The following is a 17,173-nucleotide window of genomic DNA, read 5'->3' as shown; positions in this document are numbered from 1 at the left end:
CGGTGTTAAAATAACCCGCCTTCACCCGTGTGCTAATTAGATATACGTTTAGGTATCAAATATTAAGTCCTTAATATCACTGAGTTCTAGATATATGACACAGTGTAATTCAATGTTTTGCTCTGCTGTATCTAACTCTTACCTTTGCTTCTCCCAAGATGAATGATGAGTTGAAACGTGACGTGAAAACTTCAAACTTGAAACTTGAAGTACAAAATTGAAAAATATCTATTACATTAGCGTCTTGTCTAGTTTCTAAGGGTAAAGAATGCTTACCTCCGTCGTCAACTCTATAAAAGGGCGTGGGCGTTGACGTTTTATTAACCGTTGCAGGGTTTGGGTAGCAAGGTGGATATTTAAAATCATGTAATCGGCATACTCCTGTTTTGGTGCTATGTGAGAACGAGAGACAGTTGGATTTCTCGCACTGTATTGCACATTTGGTCAGACTGGTTGTTGCAACACCACCGATTAAACCAGTGAGATAGATAACGTCACTATGTTCTGGGAAATGTACAAATGTCTTATTTCGAATGCTGATAAAAGCGTTGCTGGAACCAAAATGAAGTAATACCGTCGCTGATATTTCCAACAAGACAGTCAGTGCTGATGTATCAGGCATCACAGCTCTTTAAATGTATTCCCTGTGAATGTTTCCTGCTATAAAATCGACAATGATATTTTTATGGAATAGGTCATTACTGCTGGAAATTACTTCTCGACACTTATAGTCCCGTAAAGAATGTGAATATTTTAACGTGTTAATAATTCCGTAATGGTCGGTGATCGATTGCGGAAACGATTTTTTTCATCCAGGAAAGACTTCGTTGAATGATCCAGACGAATCGATTAGAAATATCCTGTGAAATGTGAAAACATTGCCGTCGCCCTCCACGTACCTTTCGAAAAATAGTCCAGAATTACGGTGTGAGCTGACTTAAGTTCGCTAATGAGCTGAGATGAACAGAGATAAATTCCGTTTTAACGTCATTTCATAAGATAAATTACTATAGCTGCTGGTGTGAAACAATATTAAGATCGTCAATTATGTGTCCCTGCGGATATTACATCAAAGTATTCATTTTTGTTCTGCCTGTAAAGCATGAACTGTGTTAAAATTAATAATTCATCTTTTTTTTTTGCGATATCCGAAAAAACACTCGCGCGCTAGACATTAGGATTCCACATTAATTGTTTGTTTATCTTTTATAGGAAAAAATGTTGTGACTAACTCATTAAAATTAATTAGGGTTTGACAAATCAAACAAGAAATTGTGATAAATGTCGTAATACATACAAAATAATATATCGATTAGTTATTGGTGCTAGTATGCGATGTATTAATAAAGACGATGGCGATTTTATTCTTCTTGTATCTCCTAGGACACCATAACATATATAGCTGTCACTATTTTTATAAGAAAGGTGATATTGGAGACGAAAGTTAAACGGTCGATGATATATACATCGATTAGTATAGACAATGACACCGGCTACTAACATATAAGATGATATTAATGTCGAGAGTTGAACAGTTAAGAACTGATAGCTAAATTAGTATATAATGACACCGGCTGCTAACATATAAGATGATATTGATGTCGAGAGTTGAACAGTTAAGAACTGATAGCTAAATTAGTATAGACAATGACAGAGGATACAAACATATAAGAAAGATGAAATTGTTGTCGTGAGAGGTGCGGTCGACGGATGAGAATTTTAAAAGGCGAATGCATAATACAAACATAGGAAAATTATCAAAGTGATGTGTATCACAATAACAATGCAAATGATGAAGAATGAGTAGACAGAGGTCTGTCATGACGTTGTTGCTATGAACACCTGTTTTATAAGGCGTTATAAATTAATGTAATATTTATCTTCTTCGTGTCGGAACGTGATCACTACATGATCAAGGTATATATATATATATATATTAGTTAATTACTTTCATAGCCATTGTCTTGAACGCACCAAGAGTAGATGTCTAAATTTATAACGTTAGATTGTGTATTCAGACAGTTAACAGGAGAACAATTTCTTGTTATTTCATTCAGTTATTGAGTATTAAATTTCGCGTTATATTGAAAAATTGAAAACAAATTTAACAAAATCAATTCCCTATCTATACAGTAGTATGCAATGAATTGCCACTCTGCACGTAGGGTGTTAGAAGATGTACATGTTGATCCCATTGCGTGACGCAGGAGGCGACTTAAATGGTGATCTGTATATTTTCTCTCCTAGGTTTTACAATTTAGGCCCTTAGCACCAATGTGGTGTCCTACAAGAATGTTACAGTTGTAAGGTGTATTTCAAGTTTTTGGCTCTACTGTTTCTAATTCTAAATTTGTGGTTCACTTGGGTGTCTCCTGTTCAGTCTTTAACAGTACAGATAGTAGACACTCACTGCTGATGGACTTTTAGTCTCGAAGCTTTGCCGTAACCTGCAAATCACATTTTAATTTGTACGAATAGTGCCTCGAAAGAACATAAGCTTGAACTTGGATTTCTACTAAAATGATCACATAGATGAAAACTATCAAATTAACTGAATTAGGGACCAGTGCAACCACCGACTTAGAATTTGACAGTTTGTTGTTTTCCGCTATTGCTTATTATTTTAAAAATATACTTTTTTAGTATGTCATTAACATCACTGACAGGTCCTGTGTAGAGGTAACAACTGCATGATAGATCCATTAGCATCACTGACAGGTCCTGTGTAGAGGAAACAGCTGCATGATGGATCCATTAGCATCACTGACAGGTCCTGTGTAGAGGAAACAGCTGCAGGATGGAAATATTATCCTCACTGACTGGACCTGTGTAGAGGAAACAGCTGCATGATGGATCCATTAAAATCACTGACATGACCTATGTAGAGGAAACAGCTGCAGGATGGAAATATTATCCTCACTGACTGGACCTGTGTAGAGGAAACAACTGCATGATGGATCCATTAGCATCACTGACTGGACCTGTGTAGAGGAAACAGCTGCATGATGGATCCATTAAAATCACTGACATGACCTATGTAGAGGAAACAGCTGCATGATTTATCCATTAACATTACTGACAGGTTCTGTGTAGAGGAAACAGCTGCATGATAGATCCTTAACATCACTGACAAGACCTGTGTAGAGGAAACAGCTGTAGGATGGATACATTAACATCACTGACAAGACCTGTGTAGAGGAAACAGCTGTAGGATGGATACATTAACATCACTGACAAGACCTGTGTAGAGGAAACAGCTGTAGGATGGATACATTAACTTCACTGACAGGTCCTGTGTAGAGGAAACAGCTGTAAGATGGATCCTTAACATCACTGACAGGTCCTGTGTAGAGGAAACAGCTATAGGATGGATACATTAACATCACTGACAAGACCTGTGTAGAGGAAACAGCTGTAGGATGGATACATTAACATCACTGACAGGTCCTGTGTAGAGGAAACAGCTGTAGGATGGATACATTAACATCACTGACAGGTCCTGTGTAGAGGAAACAGCTGCATGATGGATCCTTAACATCACTGACAAGACCTGTGTAGAGGAAACAGCTGTAGGATGGATACATTAACATCACTGACAGGTCCTGTGTAGAGGAAACAGCTGTAGGATGGATACATTAACATCACTGACAGGTCCTGTGTAGAGGAAACAGCTGTAGGATGGATACCTTAACATCACTGACAGGTCCTGTGTAGAGGAAACAGCTGTAGGATGGATACATTAACATCACTGACAGGTCCTGTGTAGAGGAAACAGCTGCATGATGGATCCATTAACATCACTTACAGGACCTGTGTAGAGGAAACAGCTGTAGGATGGATACATTAACATCACTGACAGGTCCTGTGTAGAGGAAACAGCTGTAGGATGGATACTTTAACATCACTGACAGGTCCTGTGTAGAGGAAACAGCTGTAGGATGGATACCTTAACATCACTGACAGGTCCTGTGTAGAGGAAACAGCTGTAGGATGGATACATTAACATCACTGACAGGACCTGTGTAGAGGAAACAGCTGTAGGATGGATACATTAACATCACTGACAGGTTCTGTGTAGAGGAAACAGCTGTAGGATGGATACATTAACATCACTGACAGGTCCTGTGTAGAGGAAACAGCTATAGGATGGATACATTAACATCACTGACAGGTCCTGTGTAGAGGAAACAGCTGTAGGATGGATACATTAACATCACTGACAGGTCCTGTGTAGAGGAAACAGCTGTAGGATGGATACATTAACATCACTGACAGGTCCTGTGTAGAGGAAACAGCTGTAGGATGGATACATTAACATCACTGACAGGTCCTGTGTAGAGGAAACAGCTGTAGGATGGATACATTAACATCACTGACAGGTCCTGTGTAGAGGAAACAGCTGTAGGATGGATACATTAACATCACTGACAAGACCTGTGTAGAGGAAACAGCTGTAGGATGGATACATTAACATCACTGACAGGTCCTGTGTAGAGGAAACAGCTGTAGGATGGATACATTAACATCACTGACAGGTCCTGTTTAGAGGAAACAGCTGTAGGATGGATACATTAACATCACTGACAGGTCCTGTGTAGAGGAAACAGCTGTAGGATGGATACATTAACATCACTGACAGGTCCTGTGTAGAGGAAACAGCTGTAGGATGGATACATTAACATCACTGACAGGTCCTGTGTAGAGGAAACAGCTGTAGGATGGATACATTAACATCACTGACAGGTCCTGTGTAGAGGAAACAGCTGTAGGATGGATACATTAACATCACTGACAGGTCCTGTGTAGAGGAAACAGCTGTAGGATGGATGCATTAACATCACTGACAAGACCTGTGTAGAGGAAACAGCTGTAGGATGGATACATTAACATCACTGACAGGTCCTGTGTAGAGGAAACAGCTGTAGGATGGATACATTAACATCACTGACAAGACCTGTGTAGAGGAAACAGCTGTAGGATGGATACATTAACATCACTGACAAGACCCGTGTAGAGGAAACAGCTGTAGGATGGATACATTAACATCACTGACAGGTCCTGTGTAGAGGAAACAGCTGTGGAATGGTGCACTATTCATTATTGATCTCTATTGTATCTAATTGTAATTTCGTTTGAAATATGCTATTCACTTGAGTTTAGTTTATTCAATAATTCCATACACCAGGAGGCTGTAATCAAATAAAGTAAAGCGATATAAATTAACATAATATGTGTTTTATGTTTCATGTGTCTAGGGATTTTTTCGACTGTTGACGAGAAATCAAGTGCACCAATCCGTATCTAATTTTCTCATTCTCCACTGGTTTTAAATTATACATGGAACTGTAAGACAAAATTAAAAAGCAGCACTGAAAATAAACAGGTGCATCTGATAAGAAGAATCGCGCCGTGCTAATGGGCATATAAATATACTTGACAAGATGCAGAAATACTCATTAGCATAATTGTTAATAACATTGCTGCTTGTGTTTACACAAGTCTCCTTTTTTTAGCGTCCCCCAAAGACCTATATATATATGTATTATTAGTAAATATCTGCCCTTCCTTTATCTTCATTTTGTGAAATATATTCCGTTACCTAAAGCAATCAAAATGTGGTATATATCTTACAAATCTACTTCCAGCTACACAGTCTGAAATATTTCACTGGAAGTATGCAGTGACTGATCTTTTCGGGAAATTGTGATATAATAACATACTGATATGTATATATGCACGGTTAATTTATTGATAACAGTGCTCTGTTTGACAGGTTAGTAAATATAACGTGAGAGCTACTTCTGGTTAAAACTTTTAAACATTAGCATGCGTGTAATTTATCGGTACAAGTCATTCTTGCTAACTAAAAAATATGATCTCGCTTAGTACTAAAACCCTTTCTTTGGCAAAGTTTGGTAACACTATTTGCAATGTTTAAATTTCAGATCATTGTTTTTTATTCAGAATATACACATATACTTGGTTTTGTCCTTAAATTATTAGATGTATGGAAATTACGAAATTAATTGAATCATGGGCTAGTAAATCTCCCAATTAGGTTTCAAACTTTCTTTTGATTTCTTTTTTATTTCCTCACCTTAGCTTGAAAAATTATGCCCTTAGCACCACTGAGGAGTCTTAGCACTACGAAACGACTGTATGATGTAGTTTCCTTTCTAATGCATCTTACATTAACTATGAAATCATTTTAGTTTAACGAAACGTATGAGGTTTTTTTTGTGTGTTGTTTTCTTGTTTTTTGCTTTGTTTGCAGAACAGTACTTTAAATAATTTTATTTTTGTTTAATTTGTGGATACTTCACGACTTTATTTGTAATCGACATGACAAATAGATAAAATTTGACATGGATTATGATACTAGTGGATGTAGTGATCAAGATTTATCAACGAGATCAAGTGTTTGTGCAAATGTATGATTTTAGAAAACAACAAAACTTGAGCTCCGCGAAATTATATGATTTTACGGTATTTGCTAATGATATGTTCATTTCGTTGGAAGGATGGACGAAAGCAGATGACGAGAATATACATACCAATGTCCTTAAAAGGATCCTCAGTGCATTAGATAGAGATGTGGAACGCTTAGAGGAGCAGCATGCAAACAGGGAGTATGTGTTCAGTTACGCAGGCTGATAACCATCATATAGATTTATGGTCATTTTCATAATTTTTATTTTCTGTTCTTAAATATGCATGGCGGTTTTGTTTATATAAGCATGACTTGAGAACGTGAGATTATTTACTTTAGGTAACCAAGATTTACATCACGGATGCCATAAGTAAAGACGAATGCTTACCCTGCCTGGATATCTGGTCTCCTCATAAAGCACTTTTCATGGACCATCAAGATAATACCAATATGGCAATATACGCATAATTCAATCTCTAATTCCATAAAATTAGAATAAAACATAAACAAAAGTAAGATTTACTCGGAGACTCCTGAAAAGAAAAAGGAAAATAGGACCAGGTGTTCCGAAAGTGTACGCGTCTTCTGCTTCCTCGATGACACCCGCCATCAGCTGTTATTAATTATAAAACATACGAAAATACTGAAATGTCAACTATTCCAAACTAAAAATCGATAAGACTAGGACAAAGCTGTGTGTATTTTGTTTGATAAACGACAAACAATACAAAACATAAAATCTCTCTACATTGGTGGCGTGGTTTAAAGTGGTCAAATATAATATTATAAAGCCCCACTAGCAGCAGGGCCAAATATCGATATACAATTTGTGCAGTCTCTGATTTTCAGGTTGGAAGCAGACGACACACTAGCTGATCAGTTAGATCATTTGGCCCGGATTCTGGTAGGAGATAACGGCAAAGATGTTACAGATCGGAATATGGTGAACACAAAAATCGATCAATCAAGAGGTGACACTGAAAAACAAGGCTCTGTAATGACTGATGAGACAAAAGAGTAAGTCAACCAAAGAAAGCATCTTTTATTCGCATTTGTAGGTAAAATGGTTAAGAATGTTTATGTAAAATTTACAATATTTTGATGTTAAAATGAAAAAAAATTACATTACCTTCAATAGTTGTTTAACACGGGAATGACATATGTGTCAATACAGATATCACATTGATTTAGCATTAGATATATTTGTTCCTATTTATGGTCCTGTGAGTCGGAACAGGATTGTAGACAAGTCGAAAAAGTACTTTATGATAGTTTGCCTGCTAACTTGTACCGATTTACCATTAATCGGAACAAATATTTCTTTAATGCTAAAGTAACATGTTTTCCATGAATTGTCCAAGTAACTGTTTCTTGCATTTTTCAATGTTTTGATTATCAATAATTTTAATCTATAAAATAATTTATGATCGATATCGAAGTGTCACTGAATTAATAGCAACATAACGTTTCATTGTCTTTGTAACAAAAGAGTGAAATGAACATTTTACAGAAAAGTAGTTGGAACACATGAAGTGAGTGTCCTCAATTTTTGAAATAAAGAATTATATTCGGAATCACTTCTCTTGAAGTAGAGTGTATTCTGATCAAACCGTATATTATGTACCGGTCCCTAGTCTCATAACCCGGAATTTATTAGGTTTACATTGTGACACTGTAGCACATTGAAAATCCTCACCAATAAATCTGGTCTATTTCATATTCTGTTTACTACTATAGATCATTCTAGGATTTTTATGAAGTGTTTTAGACAATAATTATCGAATATATTCGCGAAAATACGTGTAGAAATATCCATTAATCTTTATGTATTGTGTGTGGAAATTCAAAGTGGTTGAAAATGACAGAGAAAACCAAGAAACTGCATCTGTGTTCAGCTTTAGACAGGTGTCAATTAAGAACTTTGTGTTGCATGGGCTGAGATATTCCGGCACATCAAGTTATCCTTGCCTGCTGAATGTCCCTTCAAACACTCATTTGGTAATACAAATTGACTCAAAGACTAACAATTTTTTTAAAAAACTTGGTAAACATACATTATAATTTTAAACCCATAATGAAAAAAGTGGGGGTGGGGGAGCATTTGATTTCCTGTTCATATGATTTCCTTTTGAAACGTGGGACATACTACTAAACATGGAAATATATGATGCATATTAATACAAAAACGAGGAATGGAGCAAAAAGTTACACTACGGTCAGCAATCCAGTCCACATAAAGGATCTACCATAGCTAGCCCTCTTGAACATTACCAAGTGATTAAATGAGACATTAAGCTGTCAGTATTGAAGTTTGTTGTGAAATGTTACAGCAAATTATCATTATATAGTGTTGGTTACCATCCAGTAGCACTTTTACAGTGCCTATTTCATTATTTCATACTTTATCTACTAGTAAATTATGTCTTATATCGCAGTGATACCAAGTATTCAAAATCATCTACAATCTTACTTCTATTAATCAAACTTTGATGATCCGAATTTCTCAATGTGTCAATTTTTCCGAATTTTATTCCTGTATATAGCACTACTTACATACAGTTTTATGAGTAAATCAAACTTTTTTCGTAGTATCAAATTTTTTCATGGACCGTTGGCTATGATAACACGGTCATTGACACCTACTGATTGGGGATATTACCTGTATTATACAGGTATTTTGGTCCCCGGGGCAGAATAAAAAATGTCCTCAAACGTGCTGTCCGACAAAGGGCGTCTTGTATACACATTGTTGTGAAGTGAATTTATGACTGGACACATATGTAAATTTGTTTTCGCTCCACCACTTCCGAAAAAACAACACAACGAGCAAATAAATTTGGCGTACCAGCGTGCCAGAGTTCTAGAAGGAGTTTAATGCTACCATAATACATTGTACTATACAATCTGTTACATCTCGCTCCATGGTATATAGGTATCTGTAAATGTACATGTAGTTTGTAAAACTTAAACGCTAATCCCCATCATCAGCTCGCACCTGGCGCCCAGAAAAAACCGGAGATAGCCCCCGGAAATCTGTATCCAAAGGTAGGAAAACAATTACATCCAGACAGGTGGGCCTAAGGGTAACGCTGGACCTGCGTTATTTCGGAGATACCCCGAAATTACTTTCTTTATTACCACTAACAAATATAGCTATGTCTACAAAAGAAATGAAAGTACTGAGAGGCTAAACGTATTGAAAAATGTTCACAAATAACCGCTACGCTATATTACTTTCCCCATACTCCTACACTTTGGAATGCAAAAATTACTAAAATAAGAGAACCAGGAGCTATTTGTCTTAACTTTAAGCGATTTTATATCTTCTTTAATTCTTATTTCAAATTTGACGATAATAATGTGAATAAATCAAAATAGGTAAAAAAAATTAACAAAATACACAGAGCCATATATTTATCGCCAACAAGCCAAATGATAAATAGCTCTATGATGAAGTTAAGATGTTGCAATTACTATCCTATCAATATGAGGATCTAGACAAATCGAAAGGACTTTATACCTACTTCTTTATTTTGAATGAATTGCAGAGTTATAGTCCTTACTTATTATAGTTATATTTGTAGTTGAGGAAAGTAGATAAAGTATACACAGCATTTCAGATAGATAAAAGTGTAAGTAATTACATTAAATGTATTTACATGCCTATCTTCCTTGAAGTATCATGGTTAGACTTTCCTTCCAGTAATTATGCCTATAAAGGCATAGTTCTATGAGATTAAACCAGACTTCCAGATATATACAAAATTTACAATATTTTCACTATAGCTACTACTTTTTCCGATCTCCAATGCATTAGATAATGTCACCACGACACGCTAAATGAATAAACATGTTATGGAAATATTTCGTTTTAGTTAATTGATAATTATAAACATGAATATTTTGGGGTTTTATATGCGCGCTTTGTTTGAAGGAATATTTTCATTTCAAGGAACTTTGATAGACATTAACAAACCTTGAGAAATCAGCACAATCAACCTTCATCAAATAAAACTAAAAGACAAAAAATATAAGTTATAACAAAGTCAACATCTTGATCAGTACAGTATTAAAAATATATCATTCATAAATCATGAGCACCAAATGTACCTTGCCTATGAAACACAAACTTTTTATTTTCAAAAACTTGAAAAAGTGTCATGGCGGTGGGTGTGAAAATCCTGAAAAAAATGTCATATCGGCGGGTGTGCGCGTAGGACGAACAGTCCAATTTTGTGACGTCTAATGAGGTAAAGTGATGTTATATATTAAGACGATCTTGCCACAACGACAAGGATTAAAGCAAAATTGATGTTCTGTTTGTAAGTTTTGTTTGTTTATCAGTGCTGTTAGTTGATAATTCAACCCAAGCCATCAGACTAGCTTCTTATCATGGCGCCAACTCGCACGTACAGTGTTCTGTACGCTTACGTCATGTCGAGAATTCCGTAAAATATATTGTTCAAAATTTATCAATAGTTCATCCACACTGTGCTTCTCTTCTGAAATATATAGTAATCGTATTGATATTAATAAAAATTCTCTAACTTTGGATGCTTTTAAAATAGCGATTTGAAAATTCGCGGCATTATTTACGCAGAAAATTGCCACTAGAGGGCTCTAATTCTTTTCGATATTTCAGCCAATGAGAAAGCCAGGATCGGTAAATTTTGTCTGGAAGGCCGTCGCAATAAGCTATGCGTACTGAGTACGTATAGCCTAAAAATCTGTCAGGGAACAGACTATTTTTTTAACAACTGACTTGAACTAACGATAATAAATTTGTAAAAAAAAAAAAAATTACTGTGTTCGCCCTGCTGAGATGCCAGCTAGAATGTGACCATACAGAACACGTACCCGGGTTCGTACCCGCATACCCGCGTTCTCGCGCACGCGGAACGTGCGAAGCGATATGCATGCGATGTCGCTAAAGACAAATAATTCCCGCTATACTAACGAAACACAGGAATATAAAAATATGGCGCAGTAGTTGACGTCGGCTATACGCTTGTAAATAATGCGTTTCTAAGGAAGAAATAATGATGTGAATAACACAGAAAATCTTTCGCCGTTTTTGTCAATGGGTTTGTGATGTTTCGTCATTTATTATAAAAAAATACTTTAGTTTTTGCCATACGATATCCATTCATTTAGATATTATTTAAATGAGATTTCGCAAAATTTTAAGATTTAACACTTTGACTGAATGTAAAAATCACTTGTGTTAAAGATATTTAACATTTCGTATCTTGTTTAAATTTGTTGATAGTTTATGTTTTCGTAAAATATTTCATAAGATCAAATTACTCATAATGGATTTTGTTCGGGGAATAGAAGGAAAAGTAGTGACCTCCATTGATAATAATCTGATCCATTCAATACCTTGTTATTCTATGAAACGTTTCTATTTCAATTTAATACACTTTTTCATAGTATGGTGAAGAAACTGATTGTGTCGCTGGTGAAGAAGACAAAACACTGTGGTCCGCTCCATGAAGGGGATGTTTGTGCTGACAGCCACGACTGCTGTTGTGGCTACACCTGCTGGAAATGGCGATGTCAAGATAAATCGGAAATCAATTCCAACTGGTGGGAAGTCCTACATAATCGTTCATAATGCTTCTTACTCTTCGTGCAATACGTTTGTTGCTTCTCGACTAGTAGGTCGAGAATTATGAGATTTGTGTTGAGATCATGAAATTATATTCCATATATAACTTTTTAACTTTTTGGAATCGCTTGCGGCATGTGTTTCTAAGGTAGCTGTGAAAGTGACTGGTCAGTGCTGGCGTGGTTGTGTTTCTAAGGTAGCTGAGAAAGTGACTGGTCAGTGCTGGCGTGGTCGTGTTTCTAAGGTAGCTGAGAAAGTGACTGGTCAGTGCTGGCGTGGTTGTGTTTCTAAGGTAGCTGAGAAAGTGACTGGTCAGTGCTGGCGTGGTTGTGTTTCTGAGGTAGCTGAGAAAGTGACTGGTCAGTGCTGGCGTGGTCGTGTTTCTAAGGTAACTGAGAAAGTGACTGGTCAGTGCTGGCGTGGTCGTGTTTCTAAGGTAGCTGCGAAACTGACTGGTCAGTGCTGGCGTGGTCGTGTTTCTAAGGTAGCTGCGAAACTGACTGGTCAGTGCTGGCGTGGTCGTGTTTCTAAGGTAGTTGAGAAACTGACTGGTCAGTGCTGGCGTGGTTGTGTCATTGGTTAAAATTCTAAATGTTCTGGATGACATACGCGGGGCATTTCGTATTTTGTTCAGTGATATAGCCAGCAGCTGCCACAAGAGAACGTTAAAGAGACCCTGGCTATCCACGCAACGATAAACACAGAAAACTGCAAACTTTTAAAAGTAAGATGTGTATGCCATCTTTTTGAATAGATGTAAAAAGGTGAGATTTTCTGATATGTATATACATAGATATATATCTATATTTCTACCAGACTGAAGTACGGTTCATTCAGGTAATCAGGCTGCCATCAAGCGTTTAGGACTTAATTGTATAAATGAATTTTTCAGATGTTGGAGTTAAAGATCCTTGAAGCAGCATTTCCGTTTAAAACTTCCGCGGCATTTTATACTAAACTAAAATACTTCATTTACAGTCAGGAAAGAAATTCTATTATAAATCAAATTCCCTATTTAAATTAACATTATTATTTTCTTAGAAATAAATTATGTATATCTAGGATACGAGTTTATACACCTTTATATACCATTATGTATGTATTTTTTTTTGAAAACGTTCTCCACATGGACATGTATAACTTGAGTAAATAAATTGAAACTTGATTCCTCGTTGTTTATGCCTTCATCATTTCCCTGTCGGGGACTAGAGTATTACCCTTGTTTGTCATTTCATTATAATTTCATGTAATTTAGTCTCGCACAGATATAGCGATATAACTATATGTTCATGTATCATACTGATATTCAGGACAAACTTTGATTTGAGTATGGTCAATCGATAACCGGTGGAAATATATTACATTTGTTATTGTTTAATGTCATGACCAACTGTGACGTTTAGGATTCTAAATGACTGTATTAGGCTCTGATTGTAATGGTTGACTGGAAATTTTTTAGAACTCTTATAAAAATAGTCACCTGTTTTAGCAATGATGACCAACCTGATATTTCTGTATTCAAGTAAACTACTGAAAATCATGAATTTGCGTTGGGCTCAATTTTCGATGTTTAAAAAACCCATTTCTTGGACACCTGATTTTGTGAATAAATATAGCTCAATAAATCTATTTATATTTACTTTATGAGTTCATGGGTATATTAATTTGAGGATAAAGAGTACTTATGAAATAAATGAAAATAAATCTCCCACGAAAATTAATGATTTTAAAGTACATCGATATAAAAGTTAGTTGTGTATCATGTCGTCATGTTAAGCTAAAGTAATATTAAGATACTTTTTTGCATTTGCCTTCGAAGTGTCAGACGTTAGGCCAAAAGCATCACCGACGAGGCCTATACGTATGAAACAATTATATCATACAGCTGAATATGTTCTTTGACGCAACTACATATAATTTAAAATATATATTAATAGGTGTTGTAAACTTGATCGTTTTTTTGTATGATCGTCGTCGCTCTATTTGATAATCTTTTCTTAAGTTGAGAGATTATATAATGTCTTGCCGTTGAGTGTTTTTAAAGTATGGATTATGATAAGAAAATTGGCTTTAAATAATTATGAAGTTCATTGCTTTCATTCTCTTTGTTATAGGACTTGCTCTTCATTATTCTCGAGAAGGATGCCTATGCTTTATTTGCGTCCATTACCTTAAGCAGAGATGGTTATTGATAACTTCACCAAAAAGATAAATACATTACTATCCATTACTTCCGTATCCGTTCCGGAAATTAGCCGTCAACAAGAAAATGTATTTTACAAGAGAATCGACGAAGTTTATAATAATAATGATAATAATAAACATTCTTTATTGAGGATAAAATATGTTTAGCCAAAGACTAATCTACCACATGGTCCTCTTGTTAGTAAAATACAAAAATTAGTTACAAAAATTAGCTTAAGACAGCACAGATAATAAGATAAAAATAGTAATACAGCACTATAAGATAATTATAAGATTACAAATTAATATCACAGCATTTGTTAGTTAAAAATTATCACAGAATGCATAAATTTCATGTAAAATTATTTTGTCAAGTTAAATGGCTATTGCCTAATATACATACATGCTAACATAGCAAAACAATAAAAATTGACCTAATATATGCTAATATAGCATAAACTAAAAAATGTAACTTAATTAAGAGACTGAGTTGTTTAAAAGCTATGAAGATATTTGACAAGCTTTTGCTTAAAACTGTGAAATGTATTTACGGTCTTCAACTCATCGGAAAGACCATTCCAAAGTTGGATGCCGGCGATAAAAAACTGTTTGGAATATAATGTTGTTCTGTGTTTCGGAATATTAATGTTATTTGCATCTGAGAACCTAGTATTTCTGGAATGGACATTTCTTACTAAACAAAAATTCTCTGATAGGTAATTTGGTATAGCTCCATGTAGACATTTAAAAATCATACATAACGTTCTGAATTTTAGATATGTCTCAATAGGCATCCAATTTAAAGTTAAAAACATATCCTTAGAAGTGGTGTCATATGGAGCCTCCAGAATAGTTCTGGCCGCTTGCTTTTGAGCCATTGATAACTGATTGATCAACTTAGCTGTGCACCCTGACCAAACTGTGATACAATAAATGAAATTTGGAAATACGCATGAGTTATAAAACTTTAGTCTCCCACTAATTGGGAGATATTAACGAATTATACGCAGCAATCCTAAGCGCTGTCTAATTTTGGCAACAATGGATGAAATATGCCCATGGAAGGACAAACACTCGTCTATATTTACACCCAAAAGTTTTTCTTGGCAAACCTGTTCTAAAAGAACATCCTCCATATATAAGTTTAAAGAATAATCATTTCGTGATATTTTTTGTTTTGAAGTAATTAACATGCATTTGGTCTTACTTGCATTCACAATCATTTTATTTTCGTTTGATTTCTTAAACACATTTTGAACCCATGTACATACGATCTCAATAAGTATTGACTTTCTGACAAGTTACAATCACTACAGACTGAGTATTGAAGGGTACACTATTCACTTGTCTGTCCATGTACAATCTTTGAATGGTATTGTGTCTGTTTTAACCAGTGTATTTTACTTACTTTGATTTACTATTTAATTCTAACAGATTAAATTTAATATATTTAATATATTTTGCCTTGATTTAGCTGTGTGTGTTGTTTTTTTAACGTAATATATATATCCTGGGTTTGATGTGACAATATGGAAAAACTATTAATTATGATATTGATTCTAGTTGTTTGATACATTAACATTTCTATGCTCGATATTCGCAGTCGATTTCCAGTGTCCAGATTTACCACTTCTTTGGTTCGGGAAACCCCTCTCAAATTTAGTGCGAAAACGTAATAGTTTCGAAAACGAAGCATTAGGCGCACGTTCTCCAACTTATATCAAGCCCTTTCCTCATAAAGTTTGACAAAATACATACTGAAAAGAAAAAAACGACATTTTAAATACGATATTTCATATCACATCATATAAACAATTTTCGAAATTTCGTGAATTATTATTATTATTACATTCTTAACGGCCCGTCAACACATAAAAGGTCATTAGGACAATCAAACGGTAAAACACACAGCGATCCAAAAAGTAATAATATTAAACAAACCAAAAGGTAAAAGATAAATGCTAAAAATCTTAAATGGGTTAAAAGATTAAAATGGTGAAATCAGTCTCTCCTAACCGGACAACAGTAGTATAACTTCCACTGTACATTTTTAAAAAAACTTTTGAGCTTTCTTTTCTTGACATTTAGAGCAAACAGAGCTCGAGGTATGGATCATTTATTTTATACTTTAGCAGGACAAAAATGTTTTTCCATTTCCACACTCTCTCTTGAAACTTTCAAGAAGACATCACTCTTAGCCGTTGTTATGTATTTGACACTGTGATGATCTGTTCATGAACAGAGAATGTTTAAAGTGATGCCAAGACATCTAGATTAATAAATGTAATGTTTAATGATGATGGTTGTTTCATTATCAATTTTACTAAACTTGTTTCTAATTTGCCAGAAACCGAATATTTGTGATTCTTTATTTCTATTGAAAGGAATCCGAAGTGCTTCTAAGAGGATTTCCAAGTTCTGCAGTAAATCTCAAATATTTTGACATTCTGAAAATATATGAGTTATGGTTTCTGTCTCTGATTTACAAAAAACACAAAGTTGACTTACAACTATGGTTGCCTTAAATCGTGGTAATTTTGTGAGCAAAATATTACGTAAATTTCTATACTGAAAGCAGTAAAGTTTAGAAATATTTGTTACATGAAACGGTAAAGAAAAAATAGTTGCCCTTTTGGAGTTAAAAATGTAAAACTGATTTGCCATCATTTTTGAAATTAGATTTTCTACAAATATTTTGTTTCTTGAGTCCTATTGAAAAATGGTCTAGTTTAAAGGAAGGAAGGGAAGTAGGTGTTTTATATCCTAAATACTTAGTGTATTAATAGTTGATTTAACAGAGTTGACCGGACCTTGAAATTGAAGAAAGTTTATATACATACTATATTTCTGTGTGAATTCAAGGTAACAATAGAATGCAGCAGGATTTGTATTTTTCACCGGAATCATTTTCCACGCTAACATACTAAGTATACCAGTTTTTGTAAAAA

At 35.0% G+C, this 17,173-nt stretch overlaps 1 protein-coding gene across 1 annotated transcript; it reads left to right on the top strand.

Moving 5' to 3' along the window:
• The first annotated feature begins 6,501 nt into the window (after positions 1-6,501).
• On the top strand, positions 6,502-12,047 carry LOC132544837 (uncharacterized). Its single transcript, XM_060208486.1, has 3 exons — positions 6,502-6,629; positions 7,280-7,447; positions 11,864-12,047. Exons 1-3 carry the CDS (start codon positions 6,502-6,504, stop codon positions 12,045-12,047), a joined length of 480 nt encoding a protein of 159 aa, XP_060064469.1.
• The last annotated feature ends 5,126 nt before the right edge of the window (positions 12,048-17,173 follow it).

This window comes from Ylistrum balloti, unplaced genomic scaffold (assembly GCF_031769215.1).
Source record: "Ylistrum balloti isolate Yb309-2 unplaced genomic scaffold, AGI_CSIRO_Ybal_v1 Utg369810, whole genome shotgun sequence".
Classification (NCBI taxonomy): Eukaryota; Metazoa; Mollusca; class Bivalvia; order Pectinida; family Pectinidae; genus Ylistrum; species Ylistrum balloti.
The sequence above is the reverse complement of the archived record's forward strand: the minus strand, read 5'-3'. Positions and strand labels throughout refer to the sequence as shown.

What these genes read in the sequence shown, in the direction of transcription:
- LOC132544837 (XM_060208486.1), top strand. Translation starts at nt 6,502, where the DNA reads ATGTTCATTTCGTTGGAAGGATGGACGAAAGCAGATGACGAGAATATA. An exon ending in GAGCAGCATGCAAACAGGGA is followed by an intron (nt 6,630 to 7,279) that starts GTATGTGTTCAG and finishes TCTGATTTTCAG; the next exon opens with GTTGGAAGCAGACGACACAC. An exon ending in ATGACTGATGAGACAAAAGA is followed by an intron (nt 7,448 to 11,863) that starts GTAAGTCAACCA and finishes ACTTTTTCATAG; the next exon opens with TATGGTGAAGAAACTGATTG.